The sequence below is a fragment of the Camelina sativa genome, chromosome 19 (assembly GCF_030686135.1).
Source record: "Camelina sativa cultivar CO46 ecotype springtype chromosome 19, ASM3068613v1".
In the NCBI taxonomy this organism is placed as follows: domain Eukaryota; kingdom Viridiplantae; phylum Streptophyta; class Magnoliopsida; order Brassicales; family Brassicaceae; genus Camelina; species Camelina sativa.
The window spans coordinates 7,365,200-7,381,490 of NC_141898.1; the positions used below are offsets into that span (position 1 = coordinate 7,365,200).

The following is a 16,291-nucleotide window of genomic DNA, read 5'->3' on the forward strand; positions in this document are numbered from 1 at the left end:
ATATATATATAAAGTCATAAGCATGATTAATATATATAATGTCAAAAGCACGAATTGCAAACATGCTTTTAGGTATTGTTCAAACTTGACCGTTGTTCTTAAACCGGCTGGTGGCCATCATTGCTATTCCAATTCCAAATGGAATAAAGACCGCACAACCATCTACGATGAAGTGGTTACGATGTCAGCTACCACTTCATTGTAGATGGCTGTGCAGTTTTTATTCTATTTGGAATTGGAAGAACTACTAGACGTTGTTCTCTGGGAGGAAAACCGAGTCCATTACGTGCAAAAAAAAACTAAAAAGAAAAACTGATCAGATCTAAACAAACAATACAAATTGGAAAGATAAACAACTCGAGAAAATCATTACTTATTTTCTGTAACATGGTTAAAGCCACATGAGCATCATTCCCATTCCCACCCAGGTTTGAGATCTCATGATCGAGAGTATCAATGTTTGACATTAGATTTGCAATCAATCATTCACTTGGCATACCCTTATAGGATAAAAGAATCATCTTCTCTAAATAAACGGAAAGTACTCTATTAGTACCACTAAACTGCATTAAGACTAATGTTAATTGATGTATTTTTTCTTACAAAAAGAGTAAAAATCTATGAGTATTCTTTAATAATATATAATTTGATTACTTAAATAATATGAAAAAATGGTACAATATTAAATATATTTTCTATAGAAATAATAGGAGATAATGAAATGATGAAGTTAATATATTGACGTTGATTTCCTATATTGTAAACTCACTAGACAATAGCAAAATTGGATTGTAGTTAGTATTTAATAATATTTTTTTTTTCAGATTAGATAATTAGATTATTTACCATTTAATTATCAAAAAAACAATTTCTCCCCAAATTACTGAAATTCTGAAATCGGATAAAATCAATTCGTATTTCAAATAAAATATTTTTAAGAGACTTCCGAAAAGATATTTTTATGCCTCTGGATATCGTTGAATTACTAATATCAAAATCCAAATTTTAAAAACCAATTATTTAATTATAAAAGTATTTTTTAGGAAACTATTTATTTGAAACTAAACAACTGTATATTTCATAACATTCGGTTATATAGTTTAATTATTGGTAGCATATTCAAAAGTCGTTCTGGTCGAGTGGTTGGTATACTAATATTAGACTGTGCGACCAGAGTTCGATCGACTATAAGAGCGGTGAAGATAAATCAATTTAAGCGGCGGCTCTGTCCGTCGCTGTCGTCCTGATCATCCCTGACGATAGCAAGTGCCGTCTGAGCTCTTCCTTTTTTTTTCTTTTTTCCCGGAAATGGATTCTTCGAAATGAAATCCACTTAACTCTCCAATTTTTTACCCTAAATTAACGATCTTTTAAGGTATTGTTCATCTCAACGATCACAGAATCTATATCCAATGATTTACTCTCGTTTCATCTCTATCCTTGGATCTTGCAAAACGACGGACCAATTCAAACAGTTACATTCTCAAACCATTGCGAGAGGTCTAGCACCAAACCCAACTGTGCAAAAGAAGCTCTTGCTCTTCTGGTGTAGTCGTCTAGGTGGCCACATGAGTTATGCCTGTAAGCTGTTTGTGAAAATACCTGAACCAGACGTGGTTGTGTGGAACAACATGATCAAGGGATGGTCAAGGGTGGAGGATTGTGGTGGGAAAGGAGTTAGATTGTATTTGAATATGTTGAAGGAAGGTGTGACTCCGGATAGCCACACGTTTCCTTTCTTGTTGAACAGTCTTAAGCGAGATGGAGCGTTGGCTTGTGGTAAGAAGCTGCATTGCCATGTTGCGAAATTTGGATTAGGTTCTAACCTTTATATGCAGAATGCTCTTGTTCAAATGTACTCTTTTTGTGGACTAATGGCTATGGCTCGTGGGGTTTTCGACAGGAGATGCAAAGAGGATGTGTTTTGTTGGAACTTGATGATCTCTGGGTATAATAGGATGAGGCAATACGAAAAAAGCATGGAGCTTTTTGCTGAGATGGAGAGGAACTTGGTTTTTCCAACTACTGTTACGTTACTTCTTGTTCTCTCGGCTTGTTCCAAGGTAAAAGATAAGGATCTCTGTAAAAAGGTTCATGGGTATGTTAGTGAATGTATGAAGGAACCTAGTTTGAAATTGGAGAATGCTCTGGTCAATGCATATGCTGCTTGCGGGGAAATGGATATAGCTGTAAGGATTTTCAGGAGTATGAAGACTAGGGATGTGATTTCTTGGACATCTGTTGTGAAAGGGTTTGTTGAGTCAGGGAATCTAGAGTTGGCTAGAACATATTTTGATCAGATGCCAGTGAGAGACAGAGTTTCGTGGACTATTATGATTGATGGTTACCTACGAGCTGATTGCTTCAATGAATCTCTGGAAATGTTCCGCGAGATGCAATGTGCAGGTATGATACCCGATGAATTCACCATGGTTAGTGTTCTCACAGCTTGTGCTCACCTAGGTTCCTTGGAGATTGGTGAATGGGTGAAGACGTACATAGACAAAAACAAGATCAAGAACGATGTTGTTGTAGGGAATGCTTTGATCGATATGTATTTCAAATGTGGGTGTTCTGAGAAAGCTCAGAATGTTTTCCGTGACATGGATCAGAGAGACAAATTCACATGGACAGCCATGGTTGTTGGTCTTGCCAACAATGGACAAGGTCAAGAGGCCATTGAAGTTTTCTTACAAATGCAAGAAATGTCAATACAACCAGATGCTATTACTTACCTTGGCGTCCTCTCTGCTTGTAACCATAGTGGTATGGTAGACCAAGCAAGGAAAATTTTCGCCAAAATGAGAAGCAACCATAGAACTGAGCCGAGTTTAGCACATTATGGATGTATGGTTGACCTACTTGGTCGAGCTGGGTTAGTCAAGGAAGCATATGAGATAATAATGAACATGCCAATGAATCCAAACTCGATTGTGTGGGGAGCTTTGCTTGGTGCTTGTAGACTTCATAATGATGAACCAATGGCTGAATTGGCAGCTAAGAAAATACTTGAGTTGGAACCTGATAATGGGGCTGTTTATGCTTTATTATGCAATATATATGCAGGTTGCGAAAGATGGGACGATTTGCTAGAAGTGAGAAGAAAGATGATAGACATCACAGTTAAGAAGACACCAGGCTTCAGTTTAATTGACGTAAACGGGTTTGCTCACGAATTTGTTGCTGGAGACAAATCACATCTTCAATCTGAAGAGATTTTCGTGAAACTAGAAGAATTAACCCAAGAGTCGACATTTGCAGCATACTTGCCTGATACTTCCGAATCATTGTTCGAGGCCGGGTAAGATCATTTTTCGTAAAGAATTTAGCTTTGGCTTTTGAGGTCATTGCTTCTGAAGCCAGAGATACACTGTTCAAGATTATATAGAACCCTGAGATGTGAACAGAACTATAGACTGTCAGAGTAGAAGTTGTTGCTTATGCAGTGGATAAGAGACAACACATGGTTCAGTTCAATTGTTCACAAACGTACTCAACACAACCTTTGGTTAGAGCCTGGATCTAGTATGTGAAGCCTACAGTGCCACTAATAGATTTATCTGACTGTCGGGACAGCCAGGAACAAAGAACTGGAAGAGCAGTCAAGTAAGCACCTTGCAGAACAAAGAGTTGTAAGAACAGTCAAGTAAGAACAAAGAGTTGTAAGAACAAAGAGTTGTGGCCTGTAGATGGGTTTCTAAGAAGAAACGAGAGATTCTGAGCTAAGAAAATGTTGGCGGCCTTCCCAGAGGGTGAAGTAACAATTGAACCGAGTTCCATAAGTTTTCAATGTTAGACAAGAGAAACTGATAGATTAGGCCTGGGCATTCGGTTAACCATTCGGTTTCGGTTCGGTTGTATTCGGTTTCGGTTATTTTGGATATAGTAATATAGTAACCATTTGGATATTTTTGAAATTTCGGTTCGGTTCGGTTCGGTTTCTTTCGGTTCGGTTTCGGTTTGGTTATTTAAATAAATAACCATAACTAACATAAATTATATTAACATTAACCAAATAAACCAAATATAACCAAAACTAACCGAATATAACCAAAATTAACCAAATATACAATAACAAAAATACAAAAAAGGGAAAAATATGGATTCAATTTTACAAAATAGTATTTAACTTTGTAAATTCAAAATAATAACATTTACATATATTGATTATTTAAAATATTTAATTGTTTTGAATCTAGAAATAATTTATATTTTAAGTTTATTTTATAGTTTTGCATAATATTAAGTATATAATATTTGATATCTTCTAGGTTTTCGGATATTTCGGTTAACCATTTAATTGTCGGTTCGGTTCGGTTCGGTTTTAGTTAGTTTGGATATAGATTTTTACTAACCATTCGGGTATTTGAAGAATTTCGGTTCGGTTCGGTTTGGTTTTTTTCGGTTCGGTTTCGGTCGGTTATTTGGTTATCGGTTATTTTGCCCAGCCCTATGATAGATGATGAAATAGCAAAAAGCGGATTAGATGATGAAATAGCATAAAGGCACGAGCCATTATTGAATCTCTTTCAAAAGGAGATGGATGGTGCAAATCAAAGTACGATATCGAAAATGGAACTAATAATAATCATAGAGATAGTTGCACTAAGCTTGGAGCATAAGAAGGGCACACAAGTGGGAGACAGTATATGTGCTCGTATTCGTCAGGTTTTCCGAGATTCGGAGCTTCTCCGAGGTGAAGAGAGTCGATATGTCCAATGATGTAAGCTGTATGGTAGCGACGGGTCACGGTCTGCTTATATCCGTCTATATCAAAAACCACTGCGAGTTTCGTCTCTTGGTCGATGAAGAAGCTTCCAGCTTCGATGTCAAACTGAAAACCAGTGAGTGGTCTCATATCCACTTTTAAAAACATGGTCCAGGAAACCGCACTGGGCTCAATCTTTGTGGTAACCCAAATTTCCAAGATCTCGCATGAATCCAAGCGCTGGTATAACACCGCAAGCTGCTCATCGGTAACACTAGACAGAGTCACGGTTTCTAAAACAGAAGAGTGAAATGGCAGAGGAAGACGCGGTCCAAACCTCTCTGTTGAGAAATCAAAACAGAGTAAAAAATCTTCAATCTCTTCATACTCTCCGTCCTCTGTGATCTTCTCTTGAGCGAAAAAGTAAGTATTTCCCTTCAAAGATACGCTGCGTTGGTAAAACTGTATATCCCAGTCGGGAGTGACATCGAGAACCCTCCATGAACTAGAGGTGAAATCATAGATTTCATACCCAAAAACGTGTTTTCCGGCACCGAGGTGATTATCAAGAAACCTCAAGACTTGTGGTTACGGTTGTTGTCGTATCCAAGAGCATACCGGTCTAATCTGTGGAAAGTGTTTCGAGGTTGGATCCATATGGTCTGGCCTAAATAGGGATTCCACACCAAGAGCCTCGAGTTGTTGTCCTTCACGACGCATAACAACAAGCCGTCGCAGTGAAAAAGTTTAGATACCTCGATTTGATCAAGTTGACCAATTTGCTTGATAGATGGCTCGACCAAGTTGTCGCGGATCCCTTGGAGATCGAATCTCATCGTACAGACCCTAGAATCCATCATCAAGAATCCCAGAAACGGCTTCCTTGCTGCACAAATAATCCTATCTTTGGATAAAACGTTCCACTTTTTGCAAGTACACCGCACTGCTTTCAAACATGTCATGGGAACCCTCGAGAGTATCTCGCCGACCAATTCTGGCAAAAGATAGGACATCGTCGTCATTCTTTTGACTTGAGCTTCTACAAAAACAAACGGCTGCGTTCTAGATTAGGGTTCGACATGTTTCTATATATATGATTTGATTTTCTAATACTCATAGGCTAGTACTAGCCCTAGGTCGGCATGTCCAGCGGCCCGGCGCAATCCTAAACCTGCATGTATTCTAGCTCGCCCCAGTCCTAAACCAAAAAAATAAAATTATGTGTCTATGTTTCAAATTCCTGCCCAGTCTTAACAGTGTTAAATTATCTTTTCGGACTTTTTCTAGAAAACTAAAAAAAAACAAAAAAAAAACTTCTAAGTTTAGTATCTTGAAAAATAATTTCTAAAGGTATTCTATAAAGCTAATGAATCAATCAAATTTTAAATAACCCTTCATATTCATTTAAACCAAATTAATTTAAGCTTCAAACCAAAGAGGCTGTTTAAACTTATACCAAATAAAACATGGAATCAATATACTGCATACTATGTAGTAGAGATGTCTTTAACATCAAGATCTTCATATTAAAGAAATTTATCAAAAAATCTTCATATTAAAGATTTTTTAATTTTGACATATATTAATCATATAATATCTTATTATCTAAAGTTACTCATTAATAGGATCATAACACATGTTAATTATATCGATAAGATGTTGATAAATGTCACTTCTAAATTTATTAAATATAAAATTTTAAAAGTTCTAAACCTAACATAGAAAGAAAATCTATACATAATTAACAACAAATAATTATTTATAAAAAATAAAAAAAAACATTAATTTCTAATTATAAACCTACTTCTGCTGGATTTTTTTGTATTTATTTATATAATAATTAGGACATATAAATGTTTGTTTCAAAGTTAACCATTAACATGATCGAGACAAGTGCCAAGTCTATCGATAAGATTTTGACACATGTCAAAAAATTTAGTAAAGAAAAAATCTAACAATTTTTATTATGTAATTATAAATTTTAATTTTAAAAACTATGTTGTAGTATTTTTTTGTTTTTTTTAGTTCATATTTTATATCTTTGAATTATATAAAGCTCATATGTCAATGTACTTATAATTTTAATTTCTTATTTTTATTATGTCAAATAAACTTTTTTTTTTCAATTTCTCAACTTTTATGGGGTTAGTTCTAAATTCACTGCAATGGTGTATATATTTTTTCTCAGTTTTTATTTATCCAAAATATTTTTTGAGTAAATAATTTTAAGGGTTAAAGAATCTGCGACACAAAACACTTTTAGTAGTTGAAGGAACTATGTTAAAGTGGAAGCGAAGGGACATAAAATTGGTTTAATTTGTTCAGAGACACATTTATAGGTTGTGATAAAGAATATACTTTAACAATAAAATATTTTTTGGTGTACGAACACATTTTTGTGGTAAAACTTAGAGTTAAATTGTATTTGGATGCTAATAAAATGACGCTTTGACAAGTCGTTTGCATGTAAAATATTTTGTGAATAAGTTGTGGAATATTTTTGAAATTTGAGATAATAATATTTGTAAAGATGATAGTTTGGCAAAAGGTTTTGGTGTTTGATCATTTAATTTTAGATTATTGTAACAATTGATATAATACATTTAAAATATAAAAGTATATATTAATGTACTAAAGTAAAAACAAAGAAACAGCAAATTTCATCTACGGGATTATGATTTTTTCCCTAGCTAAAAATATCTTATTATATAAAGTTTGAGATTTTAATGCATGTAGTAATATGAAAAAACCGAAAAAATATTAAAAAAAAATTTTGTAGGAATGAAATTTTGATTAATTGATGAAAATTGACATAATTATTACTTATGAAATTATGACATACAGAAGAATATTTAGGATATTTTTGGATATCTCAAAAAAACTTATCATAGTCTTGAAAGATCTGGTGAGCTTCTTGAGCTAGGTAGATTTGGCATTTACAATATATCTAACGTTTTGAAACAACTAGCTGACCTGCTGGTTCTCGATACACTAGTTTTAAACGGTCAAGACGGATCGCAGTCACAGATTTGTTATGACCACCAAGCTCTTCAATTGAATGAAAATGATTATGAGAGGGGTTGCAAGATTCCAAAGAAAAGGTGCAAAGTGTACGTATGGGTAGTAATATCATTGGTTAGCTCACGACGGACCTATTGTAGCTTATAACCCTAAATATAAGCAAATTAAAATGCATCATCATCCATCGTTACCATTACCAAGAGATGCGCCGTGCTTCTTATGGTGATGATGCGGTCGTTTCAGAGACCTTAACCGTCTCCATGGGCCATCTACGCATCATTCAGCTCGTTTGTTATCATTTTCCAAGTGAGTTACTAAAACCTATACATTGAAATTATAAATCTAGCTAGAAACTATTGATGATTCTTAATTATTTTCTCTATTTGTGTTTTCTAGATGATCATCATCATGTTTCTATTTGGACAATCGTGGATTACAAACAATCCCTGTGGAAACAAGAGCACGAGTCTGTCTATTTCAGAGACATGGTTTCTGGTATTGGGATCAAGATTCCACATCCTTTACTTTGCCATCCAACCAATCCTCTTCTCGTTTACTTGTATTTACCTGAATGCATCGTTTCTCTTGATGTCGCAACAAAAAGGCTGCGGTTAGTGGGAAAAGACATCAAAAGAGGCATGCGTGCTAAATTATTTAGTTACGACGACTTAGGATACAGATTCCAACAAAAAGAGAGAGTAAAGATTTCAAATTGTAATATAAGTTCAAAGAATAGCAAGAATCTTATAAGAATTTGGGAGGGGGGGGAGGGGGGGGAGGGGGGGGGTTGGTTCTTTTTCTTTCTTTCTGATACACGATCTTACCAGTACTAAACCAAAAGTAAACGAGGGAAGTACACACTTACGGTCTCATACATTTAACTAGTACGTCCACAAATCTCTTGTACATGTGCTGCTTCATGTACATCTTCTCAACCTTTTCACGTCCTTGGTTACCTAGTTGTAGCCTTGTAGATGGGTTTCTAAGAAGAAACAACAGGTTCTGAGCTAAAACTTTATTACCTGGCCTCCCCACAGGATGAAGTAGCCCTGTAACATTGTGCTCCACTATCTCTTTTGTTCCTCCAGCGTCTGTTCCAAGCACCTGTTCCCATTTAAAACAATGATTAGGATGAGAGAACATTGCCTTTTTGTCTCTCCAGAATAAGAAAACATGGATTCATCTATCGTTTGTTTCTCACCGGAAGACCATAAGCCATTGCTTCGATAGTCACTCTCCCGAATGTTTCACCAACTCCCTGTTTCACAAATTGAAGAGGGTAAACAAAGGTTGAATAACGCATCAAAAAGCATTTGATAGTGTCTGTTTTGAGTGCAAGCCATAAAAGGATCAAGATGAGGAAAATACCTGGGAATTTGTTACGTAGACATCTGCAGCAGAGTATAATGAGGCAACACGCGTGGTCGCTGGAGTCCATAGAACAGAGGTCGATAAGTTTCCACTGTTTGACAAGAAGCTCAACATCTCCTTAACGTATGCAACTTTGTTGCTCTTAGACCCAACTGATCCAAGAAGAAGTTTAAGGTCTTGTTTCCGTGTTACGTTGCCAGACGACAACAGCTTTCTTTTACCAGTGGCCGTGAGAACGGCTGGATTTTCAATAGCAGGAGACGTGATCTTCATCTTCCGTGGTGAACCTCTTAAACGATGTCTGACTGAAAGACTAATCTTTTCCTTCCTGATGCCATTGAGGTTCTTGATTTTGGACTGATTACTATTAGTTTTAGCCACTGGTTCTTGTTCTTGTTGTCTCTCCAGTGCCAAGGCGGCAGATTCAAGGAGAAGAAGTTGTCCCTTTCCTGGGTTTATGCTGCTAAGAGACATCACAAGCATATCCGTATCTGTCAATTCGAACTCCGTTCTGACTGATTCACGTAGTGTTTGTCTTTTCTTCTTCATCATCTCCTGGGTCAGTGTTGGAGTATTTAGTGAACTGGAAATCCCGGAAACAAAAGCCAACTCATCATTAACAGACAGCGGAACAATAACCGGCTGAGACCTAAGCTTTATATGGTCCTCTTCACACCATGTTAACCATTGTTTGCTCTGCACTTCAGATAGAAAAATTAGCAGTTTCACTCGGTCGAGCACAGGTTTTGCTCGATCAAAGTACTCACGCCGGTTCTCCATCACCCACCAAGCGATTTGACTTCCACCAGCTGGATGGTGATCCATGTATTGATCTGCGGAGATTGTAACATACATCATAATGAGAATCCAACCTTGAGGCAGAAAAGGAATATTGAACATGTTTTAACAATTGTTTTGATGAAAAAATATATAAAAATTGCACTAATTGAAAACAATCTAAAGTGAGCATGCTATATTTGACAACTTCTAATTTCACAATGCATCTTTCAGTAGGAAAGGAATGGGCTATGGTACGCATTTCTGAACATGATGGTCAATATGTACTCATGCAAATAGTGATGTCAAAGAATTAGCAGATCTATTTTTCCTTACCTATCCATGAGGCACAGACTGCTGATCCTGCAATAACAAGATCTGCTTTCATGGCAGTTTTGAAACTGAGTTCTCCTTTGTCTTCAACCACTTTGATCCTTCTCCTTGTGAGCTCTGGCAATAATCCACCCCTTCTACTCAAAACTACTGCATATACTGTTGCACCACAGCTCAAAAGCTCGGAAGCCAACTCCATCATTGAAATTGGAGCACCAGTCATTGATAGTTCATGGAAAAGTAGGACGAATCTTCTAGACCAAACAAGACGTTTAAAGTCTGATTTCCTGTCACAGGTCCCTGATCGCTTTTGCGGACTCCATTCAAGAATTCTATCCTCTAGTGATCCAAACGGACCAAAAAGTTTACCGTAGGTGACATTAGTCTTAGGAAGTTCTTGATCTTGCTCGTCCAAGTCCCTAGTCTCCATCACTTTCCTCACCCTTTGCTTACTACGAATCCTTGCACGTGAACTACGACTACCTTTTCTGGTCCTCCTCCTGGAGCTCAAGCTTGGTCGAGATGTGACATCCTCTTTCTTGGCCAAAGTTACATGCATCCTTTTATTTACACCTATATGGACTATATTGGTATTACCTACTACAGCATGAGAACTCCCATTAGCATCCAGTCTTTTATTCTGTTCCACATGCAAAACATCTTCTCTCAGTTTGCCTCCAAACCGTAAGAACTCAACTTTGCTATCATCATCATGCGCCCATCTGGACTGAACATAAAATCCAAGATAGGTCCAAAGAGTAATCAAAAGTAACCAATAAAGCAGACGGTTACTTCTGAACCACTGAACAGCTGCTTTGCCATCTCTACGTGGAGTCCTGCCAGAATGAACTCTCCTAAATGTAGGTGAACCCCTTGGAGATGAAAATATGAAAAAATATCTTATTATATAAAGTTTGAGATTTTAATGCATGTAGTAATATGAAAAAACCGAAAAAATATTAAAAAAAAATTTTGTAGGAATGAAATTTTGATTAATTGATGAAAATTGACATAATTATTACTTATGAAATTATGACATACAGAAGAATATTTAGGATATTTTTGGATATCTCAAAAAAACTTATCATAGTCTTGAAAGATCTGGTGAGCTTCTTGAGCTAGGTAGATTTGGCATTTACAATATATCTAACGTTTTGAAACAACTAGCTGACCTGCTGGTTCTCGATACACTAGTTTTAAACGGTCAAGACGGATCGCAGTCACAGATTTGTTATGACCACCAAGCTCTTCAATTGAATGAAAATGATTATGAGAGGGGTTGCAAGATTCCAAAGAAAAGGTGCAAAGTGTACGTATGGGTAGTAATATCATTGGTTAGCTCACGACGGACCTATTGTAGCTTATAACCCTAAATATAAGCAAATTAAAATGCATCATCATCCATCGTTACCATTACCAAGAGATGCGCCGTGCTTCTTATGGTGATGATGCGGTCGTTTCAGAGACCTTAACCGTCTCCATGGGCCATCTACGCATCATTCAGCTCGTTTGTTATCATTTTCCAAGTGAGTTACTAAAACCTATACATTGAAATTATAAATCTAGCTAGAAACTATTGATGATTCTTAATTATTTTCTCTATTTGTGTTTTCTAGATGATCATCATCATGTTTCTATTTGGACAATCGTGGATTACAAACAATCCCTGTGGAAACAAGAGCACGAGTCTGTCTATTTCAGAGACATGGTTTCTGGTATTGGGATCAAGATTCCACATCCTTTACTTTGCCATCCAACCAATCCTCTTCTCGTTTACTTGTATTTACCTGAATGCATCGTTTCTCTTGATGTCGCAACAAAAAGGCTGCGGTTAGTGGGAAAAGACATCAAAAGAGGCATGCGTGCTAAATTATTTAGTTACGACGACTTAGGATACAGATTCCAACAAAAAGAGAGAGTAAAGATTTCAAATTGTAATATAAGTTCAAAGAATAGCAAGAATCTTATAAGAATTTGGGAGGGGGGGGAGGGGGGGGAGGGGGGGGGTTGGTTCTTTTTCTTTCTTTCTGATACACGATCTTACCAGTACTAAACCAAAAGTAAACGAGGGAAGTACACACTTACGGTCTCATACATTTAACTAGTACGTCCACAAATCTCTTGTACATGTGCTGCTTCATGTACATCTTCTCAACCTTTTCACGTCCTTGGTTACCTAGTTGTAGCCTTGTAGATGGGTTTCTAAGAAGAAACAACAGGTTCTGAGCTAAAACTTTATTACCTGGCCTCCCCACAGGATGAAGTAGCCCTGTAACATTGTGCTCCACTATCTCTTTTGTTCCTCCAGCGTCTGTTCCAAGCACCTGTTCCCATTTAAAACAATGATTAGGATGAGAGAACATTGCCTTTTTGTCTCTCCAGAATAAGAAAACATGGATTCATCTATCGTTTGTTTCTCACCGGAAGACCATAAGCCATTGCTTCGATAGTCACTCTCCCGAATGTTTCACCAACTCCCTGTTTCACAAATTGAAGAGGGTAAACAAAGGTTGAATAACGCATCAAAAAGCATTTGATAGTGTCTGTTTTGAGTGCAAGCCATAAAAGGATCAAGATGAGGAAAATACCTGGGAATTTGTTACGTAGACATCTGCAGCAGAGTATAATGAGGCAACACGCGTGGTCGCTGGAGTCCATAGAACAGAGGTCGATAAGTTTCCACTGTTTGACAAGAAGCTCAACATCTCCTTAACGTATGCAACTTTGTTGCTCTTAGACCCAACTGATCCAAGAAGAAGTTTAAGGTCTTGTTTCCGTGTTACGTTGCCAGACGACAACAGCTTTCTTTTACCAGTGGCCGTGAGAACGGCTGGATTTTCAATAGCAGGAGACGTGATCTTCATCTTCCGTGGTGAACCTCTTAAACGATGTCTGACTGAAAGACTAATCTTTTCCTTCCTGATGCCATTGAGGTTCTTGATTTTGGACTGATTACTATTAGTTTTAGCCACTGGTTCTTGTTCTTGTTGTCTCTCCAGTGCCAAGGCGGCAGATTCAAGGAGAAGAAGTTGTCCCTTTCCTGGGTTTATGCTGCTAAGAGACATCACAAGCATATCCGTATCTGTCAATTCGAACTCCGTTCTGACTGATTCACGTAGTGTTTGTCTTTTCTTCTTCATCATCTCCTGGGTCAGTGTTGGAGTATTTAGTGAACTGGAAATCCCGGAAACAAAAGCCAACTCATCATTAACAGACAGCGGAACAATAACCGGCTGAGACCTAAGCTTTATATGGTCCTCTTCACACCATGTTAACCATTGTTTGCTCTGCACTTCAGATAGAAAAATTAGCAGTTTCACTCGGTCGAGCACAGGTTTTGCTCGATCAAAGTACTCACGCCGGTTCTCCATCACCCACCAAGCGATTTGACTTCCACCAGCTGGATGGTGATCCATGTATTGATCTGCGGAGATTGTAACATACATCATAATGAGAATCCAACCTTGAGGCAGAAAAGGAATATTGAACATGTTTTAACAATTGTTTTGATGAAAAAATATATAAAAATTGCACTAATTGAAAACAATCTAAAGTGAGCATGCTATATTTGACAACTTCTAATTTCACAATGCATCTTTCAGTAGGAAAGGAATGGGCTATGGTACGCATTTCTGAACATGATGGTCAATATGTACTCATGCAAATAGTGATGTCAAAGAATTAGCAGATCTATTTTTCCTTACCTATCCATGAGGCACAGACTGCTGATCCTGCAATAACAAGATCTGCTTTCATGGCAGTTTTGAAACTGAGTTCTCCTTTGTCTTCAACCACTTTGATCCTTCTCCTTGTGAGCTCTGGCAATAATCCACCCCTTCTACTCAAAACTACTGCATATACTGTTGCACCACAGCTCAAAAGCTCGGAAGCCAACTCCATCATTGAAATTGGAGCACCAGTCATTGATAGTTCATGGAAAAGTAGGACGAATCTTCTAGACCAAACAAGACGTTTAAAGTCTGATTTCCTGTCACAGGTCCCTGATCGCTTTTGCGGACTCCATTCAAGAATTCTATCCTCTAGTGATCCAAACGGACCAAAAAGTTTACCGTAGGTGACATTAGTCTTAGGAAGTTCTTGATCTTGCTCGTCCAAGTCCCTAGTCTCCATCACTTTCCTCACCCTTTGCTTACTACGAATCCTTGCACGTGAACTACGACTACCTTTTCTGGTCCTCCTCCTGGAGCTCAAGCTTGGTCGAGATGTGACATCCTCTTTCTTGGCCAAAGTTACATGCATCCTTTTATTTACACCTATATGGACTATATTGGTATTACCTACTACAGCATGAGAACTCCCATTAGCATCCAGTCTTTTATTCTGTTCCACATGCAAAACATCTTCTCTCAGTTTGCCTCCAAACCGTAAGAACTCAACTTTGCTATCATCATCATGCGCCCATCTGGACTGAACATAAAATCCAAGATAGGTCCAAAGAGTAATCAAAAGTAACCAATAAAGCAGACGGTTACTTCTGAACCACTGAACAGCTGCTTTGCCATCTCTACGTGGAGTCCTGCCAGAATGAACTCTCCTAAATGTAGGTGAACCCCTTGGAGTAGACCTCCCTGACAATGAAGACTTAAAGCTACCTAGTTTCAGCGGTGACAGCCGAAGGTCTTCCATACTATATTCCTTTACAACAATAACATCCTCAATATCCTCCTATTATTTCCCTAGACTTCAATACGCCACAAAACCACTAGCATCTAGACAAATTCCATTTCACTTCATTCCATCAGCTCTCAGCAGCAGCAACCTAGAAAGATAAAATCAATCATCAGCATGGAACTATATATAGTAAAACTTATGATCCCAGTTCCCTCACTGCTAAATCTAAAAAAACTCAAATTCAATTGGTATATGAAATCGCCACTTCCATATAAAGATAGAATCAGAACTGAAACCGCGTTGACGAAATCAAGAAACAGTTTTGCGATGACCAAATAAAAGCCAATGTAAGAAAAAAGATCAAGATCGAAGCGAGCATCTTTACTCTAAAAAGATCAAGATCGTAGGGAGTAATCTTACTAATTCCGATACTAAATTGAACTTCCGACTTGGTATTGAGGCGATCTTTTTTTTTTTTTTTTTTTTCCAGAAATCTACGATTCAAAGAAAAAGATAGAGAAGAAACCTAAAAGTCAATGTACTTCAACAACAAAACTAGAAAGAAGAATCATATCGATGCAGAGATATGAGAAACAACACGAACTTGTAAAGAAGCAGACGAAGCAGATGAAGACGAATTAGAAAGAAACAAAAAAAGAGGACATTAATTACATTGCATAGAGTTTTTCTCCGGTGATCTAAACTTGAGCCACCACCAAGAGCTGAGCAGAGTCGCGGCGAGAGAGAGAGCTCAGAGACTCGGAGTCTAACGGAGTCAGAGAGCTGCTGTGCACGAGGAGAGAGAGAGGTGGCTGATTCTTATTTGTTAGTATTTGATTTTTTTTTCTTTTTTTCTCAGAATTGTTCGTTTTCTTTTTATTAATCGTTGTTTTGCTGACGTCAAAACTAATAATTTAAAGTAATCGTCGTTTTGCTTTTTTCCCGAGTATGATGGGATGGCTCACAACATGTGTTAGCTAACACGTGTGGGCTACTCTGTTTTCATTATTAGTATTATACTATTATTTGGTTAATTTATTGCGTTTGAATATTTCCAAGGACATTTGTAGAGCATTTTTAAATATTAACTGACGTGTGACAAAATAATTTTAAGTTTGATTCCCCCCAAACAATATACTAGTATAAGAAAGAGAACATTTTCTTCACTTAAATTATGATGATCTCAAAGGAAAACAAAATTATGATCTGTTTAATTTTATAGATAAATTTATTAGCCGACAAAACAAATAATATTATTCAAGTGGTTACGACTTACGACGTCCTTTTTTTGAGTTATGTATCAGGAAAAATGGTGGTAGGAGTAGGACTAACCAATCTCTATTTAATGTGATTTTTTTACTAACAAATTGCAATTACAAGAACTCAAAATTCTCATGATTTCTGATTTTAGCCCTTTTTAAGTTTTAACTTGTATACAAATGTTAATAC

General features: G+C 37.1%; 3 protein-coding genes, 1 non-coding gene and 1 pseudogene across 5 annotated transcripts; 2 read left to right on the plus strand and 3 right to left on the minus strand.

The window, feature by feature from the left end:
- The first annotated feature begins 1,145 nt into the window (after nucleotides 1-1,145).
- On the plus strand, nucleotides 1,146-3,917 carry LOC104767541 (putative pentatricopeptide repeat-containing protein At3g15930). Its single transcript, XM_019241460.2, has one exon. The coding sequence runs from the start codon at nucleotides 1,413-1,415 to the stop codon at nucleotides 3,303-3,305; it is 1,893 nt and encodes a 630-aa protein (XP_019097005.2). The 5' UTR covers nucleotides 1,146-1,412; the 3' UTR covers nucleotides 3,306-3,917.
- Nucleotides 1,193-1,280, plus strand: LOC147920281 (small nucleolar RNA snoR121). The gene has a single exon (XR_015592003.1). It is a non-coding gene; the product is annotated as a small nucleolar RNA snoR121 (small nucleolar RNA).
- Nucleotides 3,918-4,459: 542 nt separating the features above from the next.
- On the minus strand, nucleotides 4,460-5,736 carry LOC104767543 (putative F-box protein At4g17200 pseudogene; annotated as a pseudogene).
- A 2,687-nt stretch (nucleotides 5,737-8,423) lies between these two features.
- LOC104780766 (uncharacterized) lies at nucleotides 8,424-11,948 on the minus strand. The gene is made up of 5 exons (XM_087500993.1): nucleotides 11,872-11,948; nucleotides 10,214-11,109; nucleotides 9,098-9,933; nucleotides 8,931-8,987; nucleotides 8,424-8,833 (listed from the first exon to the last, which is right to left on the minus strand). Exons 1-5 carry the CDS (start codon nucleotides 11,946-11,948, stop codon nucleotides 8,591-8,593), a joined length of 2,109 nt encoding a protein of 702 aa, XP_087357119.1. The 3' UTR covers nucleotides 8,424-8,590.
- Nucleotides 11,949-12,126: 178 nt separating this feature from the next.
- Nucleotides 12,127-15,727, minus strand: LOC104765426 (uncharacterized). 2 transcript variants are annotated; one of them, XM_019241461.2, is made up of 6 exons: nucleotides 15,515-15,727; nucleotides 15,263-15,336; nucleotides 13,915-14,990; nucleotides 12,799-13,634; nucleotides 12,632-12,688; nucleotides 12,127-12,534 (listed from the first exon to the last, which is right to left on the minus strand). In XM_019241461.2, exons 3-6 carry the CDS (start codon nucleotides 14,855-14,857, stop codon nucleotides 12,292-12,294), a joined length of 2,079 nt encoding a protein of 692 aa, XP_019097006.2. In that variant the 5' UTR covers nucleotides 14,858-14,990; nucleotides 15,263-15,336; nucleotides 15,515-15,727; the 3' UTR covers nucleotides 12,127-12,291. The 2 variants fall into 2 exon arrangements, with proteins under 2 accessions (XP_019097006.2, XP_010487437.2); XM_010489135.2 differs by lacking the exon at nucleotides 15,263-15,336.
- Between the last annotated feature and the right edge of the window lie 564 nt (nucleotides 15,728-16,291).